Here is a 16,527-nt window from a genome sequence, read left to right on the forward strand (position 1 = left end):
GACCCTGGTCCTTACACACTATGATGTGTGCACTCAACAAGGTGCACCACCACTCAGCCCCCAAGACAATATTTCTAGCTCACCTCCATGTAATCTACCAAGCTCAAGCAAAGATTACTAAAGTCATAGTAGGTTGCTAGGAACATACCTAAAATAGACTTCCTAGCTTCTTTCCACCCTAAGATCCCTATTCTCATCTGCTCTATTCCTACCTTTTAATTACTGTTTATTAAGCATTTTTGTCCTGCTTTATGTCTTATTGCCTTTCAGCCACCATTTTTAAGATGCTGTTATGATTCTACCTTGACCTCCTTGGGCATAATACATCACCAATGTGTCCTGGGACCTCACCTCTCCAGAACCCTACTCCACTAGGGAAAGGTAGAAACAGGCTGGGGAGTATGGATCCACCAGCCAACATCCATGTTCAGTAGAAAAGCAATTACAGAAACCAACTCCCACCTTCAGCACCCCCAAAGAATTTTGTTCCCTGGGGGTGGGGGAATGTTAGAGGAAAATTATTAGAGAGCTCTGAATCCAGTTCCACCAGAACCTGAAATGTTTGTGACCAGGAACGTTTGTTTTTATACCATCACTGAAAGGGAAGAGAATCTGGAGAACACCAGAAGAAATAAGGCACTGTTACTCTTATCTGAGATGGAAGAGGACAGAGGAAAGACACCCATAAAAAGCAAACCAATTCACATTCCCACCAGCAATGTAAAAGGATTCCTCTGTCCCCACATCCTCTCCAGCATTTGTTGCTGCTGTCCTTTTTGATGTATGCCATTCTTACAGGAGTGAGGTGGTATCTTAGTGTTGTCTTAATTTGCATTTCTCTGACAATCAGTGACCTAGAGCAGTTTTTCATATGTTTGTTAGCCTTTTGGATCTCCTCTGTAGTGAATGTTTTGTTCATATCCTCTGCCCATTTTTGGATGGGGTCATTTGCTTTTTTGATGCTAAGTTTGCTGAGCTCTTTATATATTTTGGTGATTAGTTTCTTGTCTGATGTATGGCATGTGAAGATCTTCTCCCATTCTGTGAGGGGTCTCTCTGTTTGTTTAATAGTTTCTTTGGATGTGCAGAAGCTTTTCAATTTGATATAGTCCCATTGGTTTGTTTCTGCTTTAGTCTTCCTTGCAATTGGGTTTGATTCATCAAAGATTGGTACAGCCTCTGTGGAGAGCAGTCTGGAAAACTCTCAGAAGGCTAGACATAGACCTTCCATATGACCCAGTAATTCCTCTCCTGGGGTTATACCCCAAGGACTCCATAACACCCAACCACAAAGAGGTGTGTACTCCTAGGTTCATAGCAGCACAATTCATAATAGCTAAAACCTGGAAGCAACCCAGGTGCCCAACACCAGATGAGTGGCTGAGAAAGCTGTGGTATATATACACAATGGAATACTATGCAGCTATCAAGAACAATGAACCCACCTTCTCTGACCCATCTTGGACAGAGCTAGAAGGAATTATGTTAAGTGAGCTAAGTCAGAAAGATAAAGATGAGTATGGGATGATCCCACTCATCAACAGAAGTTGAGTAAGAAGATCTGAAAGGGAAACTAAAAGCAGGACCTGACCAAATTGTAAGTAGGGCAACAAAGTAAAAGCCCTGTGGTGAGGGGTAGACATGCAGCTTCCTGGGCCAGTAGGGGGTGGGAGTGGGTGGGAGGGATGGGTCACAATCTTTTGGTGGTGGGAATGGTGTTTATGTACACTCCTAGTAAAATGTAGACATATAAATCACTAGTTAATTAATATGAGAGGGGGAAAATCAATTGTATGTCTCAAAGTTTTTCAAAACACAAACTGAATCTTTTTAATATATAGGCTGTGTATTTGATATGCGGACTCTCTCAAAAGCCTAGACCAAGTAGATTAGAAGCATCCAATAGCACAGCTATATACAAGATACTGGGTACTGTACAGCAAACTCTAACAAAAGGACTTTTTAAAGTTAACCCAATTACCAAATAATGTGATGATAACATTAACTATCGATTGTCTTTTTGAACCCTAAGACAGCAGGAACCTCACATCTCCACTATAGAGCCCCTACTTCCCCCAGTCCTGGAACCCTTGGATAGGGCCCACTTTCCCGTATGCCTCTCCCAATCCATATCAAATAATATTGTATCCGCTGATCACAACCTAACCAATGCAATGATTGCCACCTCAACATGCTTCATCTCAGACTGTGTCCAGAGACTTCATGTGTGGAATGACAACCCTTCAGCTTCATTATTCGGGTGAAACCTTTCCTTTTATAGTACACTCTAATTTCATCTCAGGTAGTTCACTTTCTAACAAAGTCCCCAAACCTAGATATACACCAGTTTCTGTGAGAGAGAGCTTATGTTCACACATATCCATAAACTACTGCAAAATATATACCTGAAAGTAGAAGTACACTAGAGTTTGCAGTGAGTACCTCCCTAACACTTCCTCTCCACTATTCCAAGCTTTGGGTCCATGATCACTCAACAATTTGTTTGGCTTTGTATGTTAACTCTCTTTTCAATCACCAGGTTCCAGATGCCATCAGGATGCTAGCCAGGCTTCCCTGGATTGAAGACCCCACCAATGTGTCCTGGAGCTCAGCTTCCCCAGAGACACACCCTACTAGGGAAAGAGAGAGGCAGACAGTGAGTATGGACCGACCAGTCAATGCCCATGTTCAGTGGGGAAGCAATTACAGAAGCCAGACCTTCTACCTTCTGCAACCCTCAATGACCCTGGGTCCATGCTCCCAGAGGGATAGAGAATGGGAAAGCTATCAGGGGAGGGGGTGGGATATGGAGATTGGGTGGTGGGAATTGTGTGGAGTTGTACCCCTCCTACCCTATGGTTTTGTTAATTAATCCTTTCTTAAATAAAAAAAATTAAAAAAAAAGCACACCAATTCATAACGTCTCAGAACTGCTTCATTAGTCAATTGAGAGAGGCAGTCTCAGGACACTGTACAGCCTGCTGAGGGAGATGGACTCCCCCCCCATGACCAAGGCTCTGGGTGGCAGTGCCAGAGGAAACGTTTGGCTTTCATGTTGAGAAAAACTAAAATAACCAGGGATAAAAAGAGAAGACTCTGTCATGGCGCTCAAGAACAAGATTTAATTCAAGAGTGCTAATTCTTTCCCTGGAAATCCACTTGGTGCTTTGAAGCACAAATTATGAGTTGGGGTGTTGTGAGGGGTAATAGTACTCAACCTTGCCTTTTGTCCAGATGAGCTCTCTATACTTGCCAAAGAGAAACATTCACAATAGGTGTAGAAATAAACACAGAGAAGGGGAATAAAGGTCAGCCAGGATGCAAACAAACCTGGACAGGAAACCTCCCTTCCTGTCTCGGCAAGGAAAAGAAAAGGAAGCAGTGGGTGGGGGCAGAGGGCTACAGGAGGGGGCTGCACACAGCATTGGACATTGGACGATGAGACTCAAGAAGAGGAATGTGGATCTTTTCCCTGCTCTGGGAGAAAGCGTGCATGCAGCCTTTAAGACACACAGGATGCAAACCCCACACATGGCTGCTGATGGGAAAAGGCAGTGTGGTGTTCCCTTGGGATTCCAGAAGCTGCCCTGAGCTGTTCATAAATAGTGAAGGGAGTGTGAAGAGAACCCTGGCAAAGAGAGAGAGAGAGAGAGAGAGAGAGAGAGAGAGAGAGAGAGAGGAGTGTGTTCAAACTCCAGACTGGGTCCCTGGAAACAAAAGGACCCCCTCCCTACCAGCCTATTCACACCCTCTTTCCTTTTGAGTCATCTTTAATAAAGTCACACAAGGTGTGAAGCCCAAGTCTAAACCCAGCCACGTTCCTTACTTCCTTCCTGAATATAGGATAATATCACTCATAGACAGAAGTTGGAAAACAAGATCAGAAGTGATAACTCAAAGCAGAACTTGGCCTGGAGTTGGTGTATTGCACCACAGTAGAAGACTTTGGGGGTGGGGAAGGAGGGTTAAGGTTCTGGAACATTATGGCTGAGGAGGACCTATAGGAAGTTAAATTGTTATTTGGAAAACTGGGAAATGTTATGCATATATAAACTATTATATAATACTGTTGACTGTAAACCATTAAATACCCCAATAAATAAATTTAAAAAAGAACTTAGTAGAATCTCCAGATAGTCAGGGAAAGACCTGTGTTACAGGAAAACACCACACAGAGAGAGGAGAGACAGAGGGGAGCAAGGAGACAGAGAGGAGAGGATCAGTCGGGAAAGAAATAGGAGAGAACTTTAAACTCTGTTAGTGTTTCTGTCAGTATCCAGACATTTTGTTTTTGAGTGGTATGAGAATGTGGTACCCATTTTACAGATGGAAAACTGGAGCCGGCAGAATACTGTGTACTATTTGGCAACGTCCAGCCTTTGGCCCAGACCTGCTGCCCCCTCCCCTGCCCTAATGAAACGCCCCTCCTGAAGTCCTGTCAGCAGAGCTTCATGACTCCCTGAGATGTTCTGACTCTCCAGCTGATCCAAGAAATAGGACTTTGATTAGCAATGGTCTCACTAAATTTCCAGTGTGCGCTGATGATCCTAATTATTCCTGTGGTATGAAACACTGAGTCTGATGTGTAGATGGCACTGAGAGATTACAATCATGAATATCAATTCATGTTGCTGAGCACAGGGTCTTGTGCCCAGCAGCGTCCAACAAATCTTTATTGACTACATAAGCATTTTCTCCATGGAAAATTCATTTTAGGTTGTACTAATAACTGATCACAACACAACTTCCTCCATCTCTCATTTTAATAGCCACCATCACTAGTCATTTTAGTCCCAAGGCAATAACACTGAGACAATGTAGAGATGTGCTTGTCATGTTGGCATTTTATGGTGCTGAACATAATGAATGCAGTAATTCAAATAATATAGGATTCAAGAAAGCCGAATAACAGATATTTCTCAGCACTTTGTGTACAACAAAGGATTTGTATACAGTAGCGGGACAAAAGCAGGTGTGATCCATTGTCTGTTGACTGGCAGACTTAATGACCATCTGTTTACTCTACATTTGTGAATAATGATATCTACCAATAAAATCTGACCACACTGCGCTGGCTATTATCCCCTCGTGAGTTGACTTTTCTTTAAACATCTGACAGAGGTAAACTGAGGCAGCTGAGTAAAAATTACTTCACAGAAAGCCATTCGCACCCTCCTCAAAATCTCTACATTGATGGACTGGGGATCACAGTGCTCAGAATTTGTGGCAGAGAAGGGAAAATGCCACCAAGAGGGAGAATATTGGCACTGACAGAAAGCCTGATTGTTCAGGGGGGTAAAGTATTTCAACAGGGCTGGGGAGAATGTATCATGGTTCGGCATAAGACTTTCATGCCTGAGGCTCTGAGATCCCAGTTTCAATCACCAGCACCACCAAAATCCAGAGCTGAGCAGTGTTCTGGTCTTTCTTTCTCCCTCTTTCTCTCTATTCTCTTATTAAATAAATAAAATATATTCAAAGAATCCATTTCAACTATGCACCTTATGCTTGCAACAATTCAGAATTGGATTTCTTTTTGAAATTGTTTTATTATCTTTATTTATTTATTGGATAGAGATAGCCAGAAATCAAGTGGAAGGGAGAGGGAGAGAGAGAGAGAGAGAGAGAGAGAGAGAGAGAGAGAGAGAGAGAGAGAGAGACTTGCAGCACTGCTTTACAACCCTTGAAGCTTCCCCCCTGCAGGTGGGGACGAGGGGCTTGAACCCAGGTCCTTGAGCACTGTAACGTGTGCTCAACCAATATGGCACCACCTGACCCCCAGCATTTCTAAATATCATCTTCCACTTAGTGAATGCAGGACCCTAACTGGGCACAGCGTCTGTGTCTCCATGCCAGCCTCCCTGCCTGAGGCTGACTGGTGCTGCCATCCCCCATGCACTGTGGCTGCCTCTCACCTTCTCTCCACCCTGCAGTTATAACCGGGGGAACAGATGCAGAGATTTGGTGAGTATCTCAGGTCATATTCCCATAAATGACAGAGTCAGGGCCTACACTCAGGACACCCAGGCCCACTCTCCACTTCTCCATCATGCATTTGGAAGATGCTGCTTTGACAGCTTTGTGGGAGGTGCAACTAAAATGTATTTGCATCTGCATCTACAGCTGCTATTCACAACCCAGATTCTGACCCATGCTGAGTCCAGAGCAGTGCACTAACAAAATGACGGGGGGGGGGGGGGGGGTCGGGCGATAGTGCAGTGGGTTAAACACATGTGGTGCTAAGCGCAAGGACTGGCATTAAGGATGCAAGTTTGGCCCCCTGGCTCCCCACCTGCAGGGGAGTCGCTTCACAGGTGGTGAAACAGGTCTGCAAGTGTCTATCTTTCTCTCTTCCTCTCTGTCTCCCCTCCTCTCTCGATTTCTCCCTGTCCTATCCAACATCAATGGCAACAATTGCAATAACGACAAAAACAAGGGCAACAAAATGGGAAAAAAATGGCCTCCAGGAGCAGTGGATTCGTAGTGCAGGCACCGAGCCCCAGCAATAATACTGGAGGCAAAAAAAGACCTACAGGAGCAACAGGCAGTCATGTCCCCTTGCAAGAGGGGTGGGGTGGGGTGAGGTTACTAAGACATGTGCACTGAGGACCAGGCAAGATAGTCCATCACTTGATGTTTTCCCAACCTCATCTCAGCACCCAGCCACCTGTGTAGATCTGGGGAAGATATCTGTCCTGAGTGAGCTCTCTCACATCAACTAGTCAGAATACTAATTCGGCAGGTATGGGTTTGAGCAATCTACAGAGGGAGGGATGATGCTTAGAGTTGGGGCTCACCAGAGCAAAGGCATCACCTGGGAGCCTGTCAAAATGCAGATACTCTGGGTCTGCCCCAGACCTACCCCGTTATAGATGCTGGATGTCAAGTAAGATGTGTTTTAACCAGCTCTCTGGAGGTGATTCCAATGCTCAGGTGTGAACAATATTTGATCTTTAGCTCATGAAGATTATTCCTGTCTGAATGTTCCACTCAGTTAAAAACTACACAGTCCTGAAAAATCCACCTCCATTTGTCTGCTAATAGGTTTGCACAAGGATATCATTCTTTAATTTGAAAATCTCTTTGTAATGCCTTTTTTTAGAAATAAAAAATATTCATGAGCAAATGATGAGACTTTAATTGGGTAATAAATCCCTATAGCAAAGATTATATATACATATACATATACATATGTATATATATTTAAAATTTCAGATGAACTGGAAACTGATGAGTGACTCCTGCTCAAGGAAGTAAATTTTTAAGAAATAATTTTTTTTGTCTCCAGTATTATCGCTGGGGCTCGGTGTCTACAATACAAATCCTCTGCTCCTGGAGGCCATTTTTTTCCCCTTTGCTGCCCTTGTTTATCCTTGTCATTGTTGTGATTATTATTATTGTTGTTGTTATTGTTGCTGTCATTATTGTTGGATAGGACAGAGAGAAATGGAGAGAGGAAGGGAAGACAGAGAAGGGGAGAGAAAGATAGACACCTGCAGACAAGCTTCACGGTTTGTAAAGTGACCCCCCTGTAGATGGGGGGCCAGGGACTCGAACCAGGATTCTTACTCTGGTCCTTGCGCTTCGGGCCATGTGTGCTCAAACCACTGCATATCGTTGACCCCCAAGAAATTAAATTCTTAAAATAAAAAACCCAAGCATTCTCATTCTCTTCTAACTAGTGATGACCTTGAAAATAAACTCTTCCTTCTCATTCAGGACATTGGTGTTAGTAACGGTTGCATATAAATAAGACTTTCCAAACAAACATCTTATCTTTATATGGAAGGAAGTTCATGAAGAAGGAATTGACGTTCTTCCCTAGCAATGAAGACAATACATTTTTGGGTTCATTTCCCAGAAATTAGCAAATAACAAAATATCTTTTATTTAAAAAAATACAGCATGTTCATAGCAAAGGCTTAAATCTAACCCATATGCCACTTATATATTTTTTAAGAGAGATGATTTCTTTGAGTCAATTTCTCCACTCTTTTCTGTGCCAAATAAAACAAATTTTAGTAAAAAGCTTTTACTGACTCAGAGGGGACCCTGTTCATGCTACAGGGTATAAAGTGCTATTTATTTTGCATTCAGAATTCCCAGGTCTCTACTTACTGTACATTTTCCCCACTCATGTAGACTTTATCCACTGTGGAGACACACATTAAAGTCAGAAAACACACACAATAATCTCTGGATGGAAAACTTCTTAAATGCTGATGCAGGTTACTGTCTACTTTCCGTAGCATTAGAAAAATGTAATTCTAATTGAATAACATTGATATTGGAATGCACCATTTTCACTGCTAGAGAAATACCCTTCCCAGTCTCAAGCAAAACTACATCCCCAGGGGTAGGTAGTCGAAGAGTGCTAAATGCTATAAATAAGATCTGCATGTTATGAACACGTTCAGAACCTAAACCCAAGACAAATGTAATGGTTCATTGTAGACAGTTATAGAAATCACTGAGCTTCATGTTTCCGTGTGTGGGCCTGGAGCAAAATGATGCACCATTTCTGCCTAATTTTTTCTGTATTGCAAGGCAGCTCAAATATTATATATAACAACATGAATTTAAGATAGTTAAATGTTGAAAAGCATGGAATTCAAACCATTTTCCTCTAAATTGTGTTGCTGCATTGCAACCTTTGCAGGTGAGTATCCAGGACTCTGAATGGAGAGGCTTGTGGGTGGAAACGGGGTGATCTCTGAGGCTGAGGGAGAAATAACACCCCTGAGGGATTAGAGAGAGACCGATGGACTGACAGTAACAGGCAGACAACCAGGGAAAGGAAACTGAAGAGCTGTTACTGTGCTGCCCCAGAGAGTTACTGGTGTAGCTGATCCCATGTTACTTGGGGTAACAGACTGAGTTTCTGGTTTCTTTGTAGGAAAAGCCAGCTTATGAAAGAGAAATCTCCCTGAGACTTGTGGGGATGTGATGCTATCAGCCATTAAGGAAGCAGGGTCAGGTCAAATGGCACCAAAGAGAAACAGAAAATGAGGATAATAAGCTCCTGAGAGAATAACCGGGCTTAGATGTACTTAAAGTAAATGCTTTTGTTCTCAGAGTGGTGGTGTGACATTTTCCCCAGAAGCTGGAAAGCAAGTCACCGTGTCTCAGCCTAATGAAGGAATCAGCCTCCTGATCTTTACTCTGAAGGCTTGATTAACCCAGTCTCTGAAAACACCTATTGAGCAGACCCTGCCTGTGAGTCAGCCTGGGCTGCTTACAAGATTCTAACTTCCAGAAACATCTAAAGCAAGATCCAACCTGGCTTGCCTTGCATTGCTGTCATTGCCACATTCCACCTACACCAGGGTTGGTTTAGAAATACCAACTTCATATATTTTACAGCAGCACATTCTGAGCCAGAAAAAGAGGCGTTATCACCCAAGAGTTTCTCTCTCCTTAGAAAACAAGGGCTGGATATCTCAAAGAATGTGTCAAAGTATCTGCAAATAGGAAGAAGACAGAGGCTGGAATGGAGAGACCAGCTTCTGGGTACATGGCCTCTTCATGGTCAACTTTGAATGACACTCACATATCTTGCAAAAACATTAAGTCTCTCTGAAGGCAAACATGAAAGAGAAAGCTCATTAAATATAAGGCTTTACCAAATAAAATGTTATGACATAAGAAAACAACTCAACATGCAAACTCTTCTCAGGTTTCCAGGGAATTGAAATTATTTGGAGCTAGCATATTACATTACACATCATCCTCTCCCATACGAATTCCAGATTTTTTTTTAACCAGATTCCTGCTCAGGCCTGGCTTATGGTGGTGCTGGGGACTGAACCTGAAGTCTTTAGTTCTTTAGGCATGAAAATCTTTTTGCATAACCATTATGATATTGCCCCAGCCCCTAGATTTCTTTAAGTTCCTTCACTTGTGCAGTGTTCTCATTAAGTAATCACAACAATGTTCATAATCCCAATGCGAAATATATATCTATTAATCAAGAAGTGTGAGCCTTTAAGGACTAAAGGCACAAAAATAGTTTGTACCTTCCCTCACTGAAACAGTAGTGTCTCACCTTGACTTCTAAATGATTCCTTAGTATCCCCAAAACACTTGCAGTGCCTAAAATGTCATCTGTATGGGACTTGTGCAGAATTAACTGAGTCACTAAAGATGCTTTGGGATGGTGGTGTGAGCTGCCTGCTGCCTACCTTTTCCGATGCTCTGTCTTGCGAGGGTGCCCGGGCCCCAGGCAGCGAGGGAGGTGGTGGTGCCCGGCGCTTCTTCATGTCTGACTTCACAGACACCCCTGAGATGTTGCTGAGGGACAGGGATGGGCCCAGCATGAGAGAACGTGACTTTGAGGATGGAGAATTTGGCATTGTTAAGCAGCCCTGTGGGCAAGGGAGACAAAGAAGAAATTGTGAACTTGAGACAACATCTCTGTGGATGGAAGCTACAACCTGAGAGTTAAAGGTTAGTCACCCTGTATGGATGCTGAAACCATTTCCTAGGCTAACTTCAAAGGGCCTGAGCAAACCCACAGTGTTCACTTACCTGGAAGAGTACAGAACACAGTGAATGGCAGATGTGTGATGCAAGGTTTCTTTTTCTTTTTTTTTTAATTTTATTTTTATCAAATCTTTTTAAATCGCTACCAGAGTTGTTCCTGGGGCTCAGTGCCTGCCTGATGAATCCACCAGTCCTGCAGCCAATCCTCCTATCCCCTTTTTTCTTTTCTTTTTTTGAAAGAGACAGAGAAAAATTGAGAGGAGAGGGAGATATAGAGAGGAAGACAGATACCTATAGCCCTGATTCACTGCTCATGAAGCTTCTCCTTTGCAGGTGGGAAATGGGGCTTGAACCTGGATCCTTGTGCTTGATAACATGTGTGTTCTAATGTGCACATCATCACTAGCCTCATGGATGTATATTCTTAACCAACAAGGAAATAGCAGTTTCTAAACCTCTAGGGAGAACACATATCAGCTAGAATCAATCAATATTCTTGATTAGCCTGAAGGTATGAATTTCTGAAAATTTATCATTATCAGAGTTCTTATTGGAAGATGATTCAGTGTTAGAGCACAGAACACACATGCATGAGATCCTAGGTTCAATCAAGGCATCACCATGTGCCACAGTTGAGGGATGATCTTATCCTTCTCTCTCTCTCTCTCTCTCTCTCTCTCTCTCTCTCATTTACTATATTTCATAAAATACATAGATCTTAAAAAGGGGTGGGGGGAGAAGGTCTGGGAGCTAGCTCACCCGATGAGGGGTATACTTCACCATGCTGAAAGCTTTGGGTTCAAGTACCAACCCCATGTGGGAGATCATTGATGAAACCAGAGAAACTCCACCAGTGGTGGAGCAGTATCTCTCTTCTTCCCTCCCCTCCCCTCCCTTCTCTCTCAATAAAAATGATAAAAAAATTTGGGCCCAGAAGGCAACTTATTTGTAACACACACACACACACACACACACACACACACACACACACACACACACACTCACACACACACAGCATGACAGGTCCTGAGTTCATTCCTCAATGGCCACTTTCTTTTTTCATTTAAAAAATTGGATCACAGAGGTATTAGAGGAGTAGAAATCTATGACACAGTGATAAAAAATGGTTAAGTTAAATGCATAAAGGAAACCCATCACATTTGGCGGTAGCCCAGCCCTGCCTGTGCTCAGCTTCCAATTGTTTCCTGTCTGTCAGTTATTCTGTCATTGCATATGCAGTGCTGAGGGCTGGGCATGCTCATAAGTCCTGTGCTCTACCACTGAGCCAGATCCTGGACACTAAAATCAGGAGAAAGCAATTTCTGCAGGCTGCTCTTCACACCAGCCCATTCTTCCTTGAGATATGCTGAACATCAATGCTACTTAGTGCCTGTCCATCAAATGCAGAACTCCCACAGGAAATGGAGAAGGAACAGAGGAGAAATAGTATGACACTTAGGTGCTCATGGGAAAATGGAAAGCTTGTTCCCCAGAGTTTAAGTTCTCTAGACATCAGATTGGTTGCTAAGTAAATAAGCCCCTGCCAAATGATTTGGTCCATGTTCCACTCTGTCTTAAACCTCTCTCCTTATCAACGGTAAGTAATCCAGGTCTAGATGACAGAATAGAGTAATGAAGCAAACCACTGTAAGGATTTGAGTAGTCCAGTCTAGAGCACTAGATGGCTGGCTTACTGAAATACCCCCAGATTCAAAGAGGATAAACCATGTGTTAAGAAGAGTTGTCAAAACTTACAACATACAGTGGAGAGACACACATATTCTTAGGCAGTCACAGCTATCTGTGAAGTTGTAAAGGTCCCCACTTGGTCTCCTGTAAACACTATGTTCATGACAATGCATTTCACAACACTGACACTAATTGCTTCTCTTCACTCCACCCTGTCTAGGCTCGGAACTTCCAATTCCTCTTGTCCTCAATCCATGCCACAACTATGCATGCCTGAAGGATCACTCAACACTGCTATGAATCTACTCTTGTCCTTTAAATGCCCTGAGCACTCTTGGGAGTTCTGTGCAGAACACTACCTGAGGAGACTTGCTAGGCTGTCCGCTTTATGTTGGCTTCAGGTTTTGATTCTATAATTCAATGCACATATAGCATTTAAACATCTTGGACTGTCAACTCTTGGAGGTGAGAGACTAAACTAAGGTTTTCCTTCCCTAGTGCCCAGCAGAGGGGAGGGAGGAAGGAAGGGAGGGAAGGAGAGAGAGAGAGAGAGAGAGAGAAGAGAAGAAGAGGAGGAGGAGGAGGAGGAGGAGACAGGAAGAAGGAGGAGGAGGAAGAGTAGAAGAGAAGGAAGAGGAAGAGTAGAAGAGAAGGAAGAGGAAGAGTAGAGGAAGAAAGGGATCTTAAAGTAGAAACATACCCTTTTTTAAAATGTGAGATTCCATCCAACTACTTTAAAGTTACTGCCAGCATCTACAGTATTCTTTCAATATCAGAGATACACATTACATGTGGTTTCCTTCTTCGGTGATAAAAATCTTGGGCAAGAATGTCCTCAGCCAAACCACAATGACCTTACACTGTACAAAGCTGAACCAGGGTGCATCCCAACCTGGTCTCCAGTAAATCTTGTCACCGCTATGCTAGACAATGGGCTTCTTCCCCATCCACATCTGTGCCTCTGGAATGTAACTGTATTTTGACATAGCAGGTAGCTTTTCAATCCAGGATCTGCCACACACTCACAAACATCTCTTCCTAGGACAACAGTCCACAGTTTGCAGGCTGCTTTCAGTGCCCACCAGATTTCACCTATCAGTTACTCTCAGTCCTGCTCCATAAGTATTGCTTAGCCTTCCACCCATGGACAGCCAAGCACTTTTGCAGCACAGGGAATATTTGTAGTCTGAGTTCCTATCTCCCTCTGGAATTTATGCACAAAACAAAAACAACCCACAGAATAATTTGGGTGGAAAACACCATGAAGTACTAAGGATCTACTAAAGCACAGATCCACATAGACATGCACATTAAAGAAAAGAGAAAATCAAGAGCTTAGTTAGTAACTTCTGGGAGTTAAGACAGGCTGAGGATGTCCTCACATCCCAGTTTCCAAGGCTTTCTTCTGCTATAATGTGGTGAAGTTCCTTGAAGAACATTGAGGGCTTATCTTTTTTTAAGAGTTTTTAAAAATATATATTTTTTATTTATTATTGGATAGAGGCAGAGAGAAATTGAGAGGAGAGGGAGAGCTAGAGAGTGAAAGATATAGAGAGACACATGCAGCTTTGCTTCACTCCTCATGAAGCTTTCCCCTAGCAGATGGGGACCAGCAGCTTGAACATGGGTCCTTGTGCACTGTAATATATGCACTCAACCAGCATATACACCACCATCTGCCCCCAGAGCCTATCTGAAGAGGTATTTGGTTTTCTACATAGTTCAAACTGCTCAATAAAATTTTGTTTTCCTAGTGTCAAGTCTTTTGGTTCTAGGGTTTTCGGTTTCTTAGTCCTGTCCAAACTGCTCAATGGTACTGGTTTTAGTATCAAGTATATTTTGGATGCAGGGCATTTGGTTTCCTATTCCTGCTCCAGTTGGTCAATAACATGGTTTTAAATATCAAGTCCTCTTCATGCATTTTTCTAAAGGTCAGCATCAAAATCCACAGACATTAGTCACCATGGTCTTGTCAGATGTTCTTAGAAGTCTTTCTTCTGCAAGTAGAGCTCTCTAAATTGTTGAGAAAAGGCAATGGGTAACAGGCAGGAAAGAGAGGAACACAAAAGCAACCTTTAGGTCTTAGACCTTCTGAGACCTCCTGAGAACGCTGTCGGGCAATTGCTGTCCACTGGAGGAAGAGTAGACAGGCACAAAGCTAAAGTATGAATTCACACCATTCCTGGAAGCCCACTCACCCAAACACTGCATTCCCCATAAAATATGGCTCCATCCTTCCTCATACATGTCTCTTGGAGTAGAGTATATTCAAAATAAAGGTCATAATTTCAGGACCAACCAAGATTTCAAGTCCAGGTGAAGCCTAAGTCACAGGTTAACAGTTAATTTCACCACAGATCATTGAATTAAAAAAATAAAAAGTCTATTTGTAATGACCTGGCTCTGCCATCAAACACTCTCTTTTTAAAAAAATGTTTATTTAATAAAGATATAGAGAAATTGAGAGGAAAGTGGGAGATAGAATGGGAGAGAGAAAGACACCTGTAACACTGCTTCACCGTTGACACTGACACCGCTGTCTTTGTTGATCTCACAGCAGCCTATGACACGGTCTGGCACCATGGTCTCCTAGTCAAGATCTCAAGATGCCTGCCTCCATGGGTGGCCAACACTGTATCGTTTCTTCTCCAAAACAGAAGATTCTGGGTGCATCTGGGTGACAAGTCTAGCAGATGGAGACTTGTCTCAAGTGGCCTCCCCCAGGACTCTGTTCTGGCTCCTACGCTATTTAATATTTACATCAATGACCTTCCAGAAACTTCTTCAAGGAAGTTCATCTACGCCGATGACATCTGCTGTGCTACTCAGTCATCCAAGTTTGACATCCTCGAGGAAACACTCACGAAAGACATGTCTCTGATATCTGATTACTGTAAAAAATGGCAACTAATCCCTAGCACTGCAAAAATGGTATCATCTGTTTTCCATCTACACCATGCCTCGGCCTTGCATGAGCTTAATGTGCAGCTTGACGATACGAGAATCCGGCATGAAGCCCAGCCAGTCTATCTTGGCGTTACTCTCGATCGCACTCTGTCATTCCACGAACATCTCATAAAAATTGCAGCAAAGGTGGGCGCGAGGAATAACATCATTGCAAGACTGGCCAGCTCCTCATGGGGCGCGAGCGCTTCCACACTACGATCATCCTCTCTGGCATTATGCTATTCCACTGCAGAATACTGTGCCCCAGTATAGTTCTGTAGCCCCCATGTCCACTTGGTTGATTCCAAATTATATTCCTCCATGAGGATAATTTCTGGAACCATCCGTTCCACCCCGGTTCCATGGCTGCCAGTTCTTAGCAACATCGCCCCGCCAGATATTCGTTGGCATCATCTAAGTTCCTTTCCCACGTCTACACTCGACTGGACCTGCCAATATACGCGGATATCTTCGCCCACCCTGTCCAACGCTTGACGTCTCGTCATCCAATCTGGTCCCCTTCCCCTACACTGAACTTCTCTGTTCCAGACTCTTGGAAACAGAGTTGGCAGTCAGCTGAGGTAAAGAACAAACACCTCATCACAGACCCCTGCAAGTATCAACCCAGCTTTGACCTAGCACGTTATGATTGGGCCCTCCTCAATCGCTATCGAACAGGCCTATCGAACAGGCCATGGCTGGTGCGCCACTATGTTCCATCGCTGGGGAGCCAGAGATGACCCGAACTGCCCCTGCGGCTACAGACAGACTATGACCCATATAGTCAACGACTGCCACCTCTCCAGATTCAAAGGAGGTCTCGAAACTTTACATCAGGCTCAACCTGATGCTGTTGACTGGCTACGGAAGAAGGGCAAACGCTAGAAGAAGAAGACAGTTGACAAAGCTTTGCCCCTGCAGGTAGGACCAGCAGGCATTGTTTTCACTGTGTTTGATTCTCACTGGAGCAGGATGCTATGCTGGGGCAAAAACACATGTTCCCAGCAATGAGTGGGGAGAAGCAGTAGTTCACGTGCCCACCAGGGAACTCTGAGCATCTGGGCAGTAGCCCAGCAATCCTCCACCTTGCCTGGGAAATGAACCCTGCCCCAGCCCACTCAGGAGCATGTCTGCAGGCACTGTGGGCCCCGTGACATGCGGTCACAGCTCAGGGCTCTGTATACCCTCGTGTAGGTGAATGGGAGGCTAAGGTGAATGGGAATAACTAGGATCCAGGAGCGTGTTAGAGAGTAGGCTTCCCCACAGACTATATATTACTCATGATGGATCAGGCATGAGAACCAGACACAAAACTATGTTCAAGGTAAAGTAAGCATTCCTATTTTCTTAATATCTTATTTATCTTATTTTAATGAAAGAGACAGAGAGAAAGAGAGAGAGACCAGAGCC

The 16,527-nt window shown here is 43.6% G+C and overlaps 1 protein-coding gene across 4 annotated transcripts in view; it reads right to left on the bottom strand.

Annotated features, from left to right (window-relative positions):
* LOC103118024 (protein cordon-bleu) overlaps positions 1-16,527 on the bottom strand; it is a 182,805-nt gene that overhangs the window by 122,720 nt on the left and 43,558 nt on the right. For all 4 annotated transcript variants that reach the window (XR_009544703.1, XM_060171551.1, XM_060171552.1 and 1 more), the window contains one exon: positions 10,182-10,364. Coding sequence is in view for 3 of the 4 variants with exons in the window: in XM_060171551.1 (XP_060027534.1) it covers positions 10,182-10,364 (183 nt within the window). In the remaining variant the exon portion in view is untranslated. The remainder of the gene's footprint in view (positions 1-10,181; positions 10,365-16,527) is intronic.

The sequence above is a fragment of the Erinaceus europaeus genome, chromosome 14, assembly GCF_950295315.1.
Source record: "Erinaceus europaeus chromosome 14, mEriEur2.1, whole genome shotgun sequence".
NCBI classification, from domain to species: domain Eukaryota; kingdom Metazoa; phylum Chordata; class Mammalia; order Eulipotyphla; family Erinaceidae; genus Erinaceus; species Erinaceus europaeus.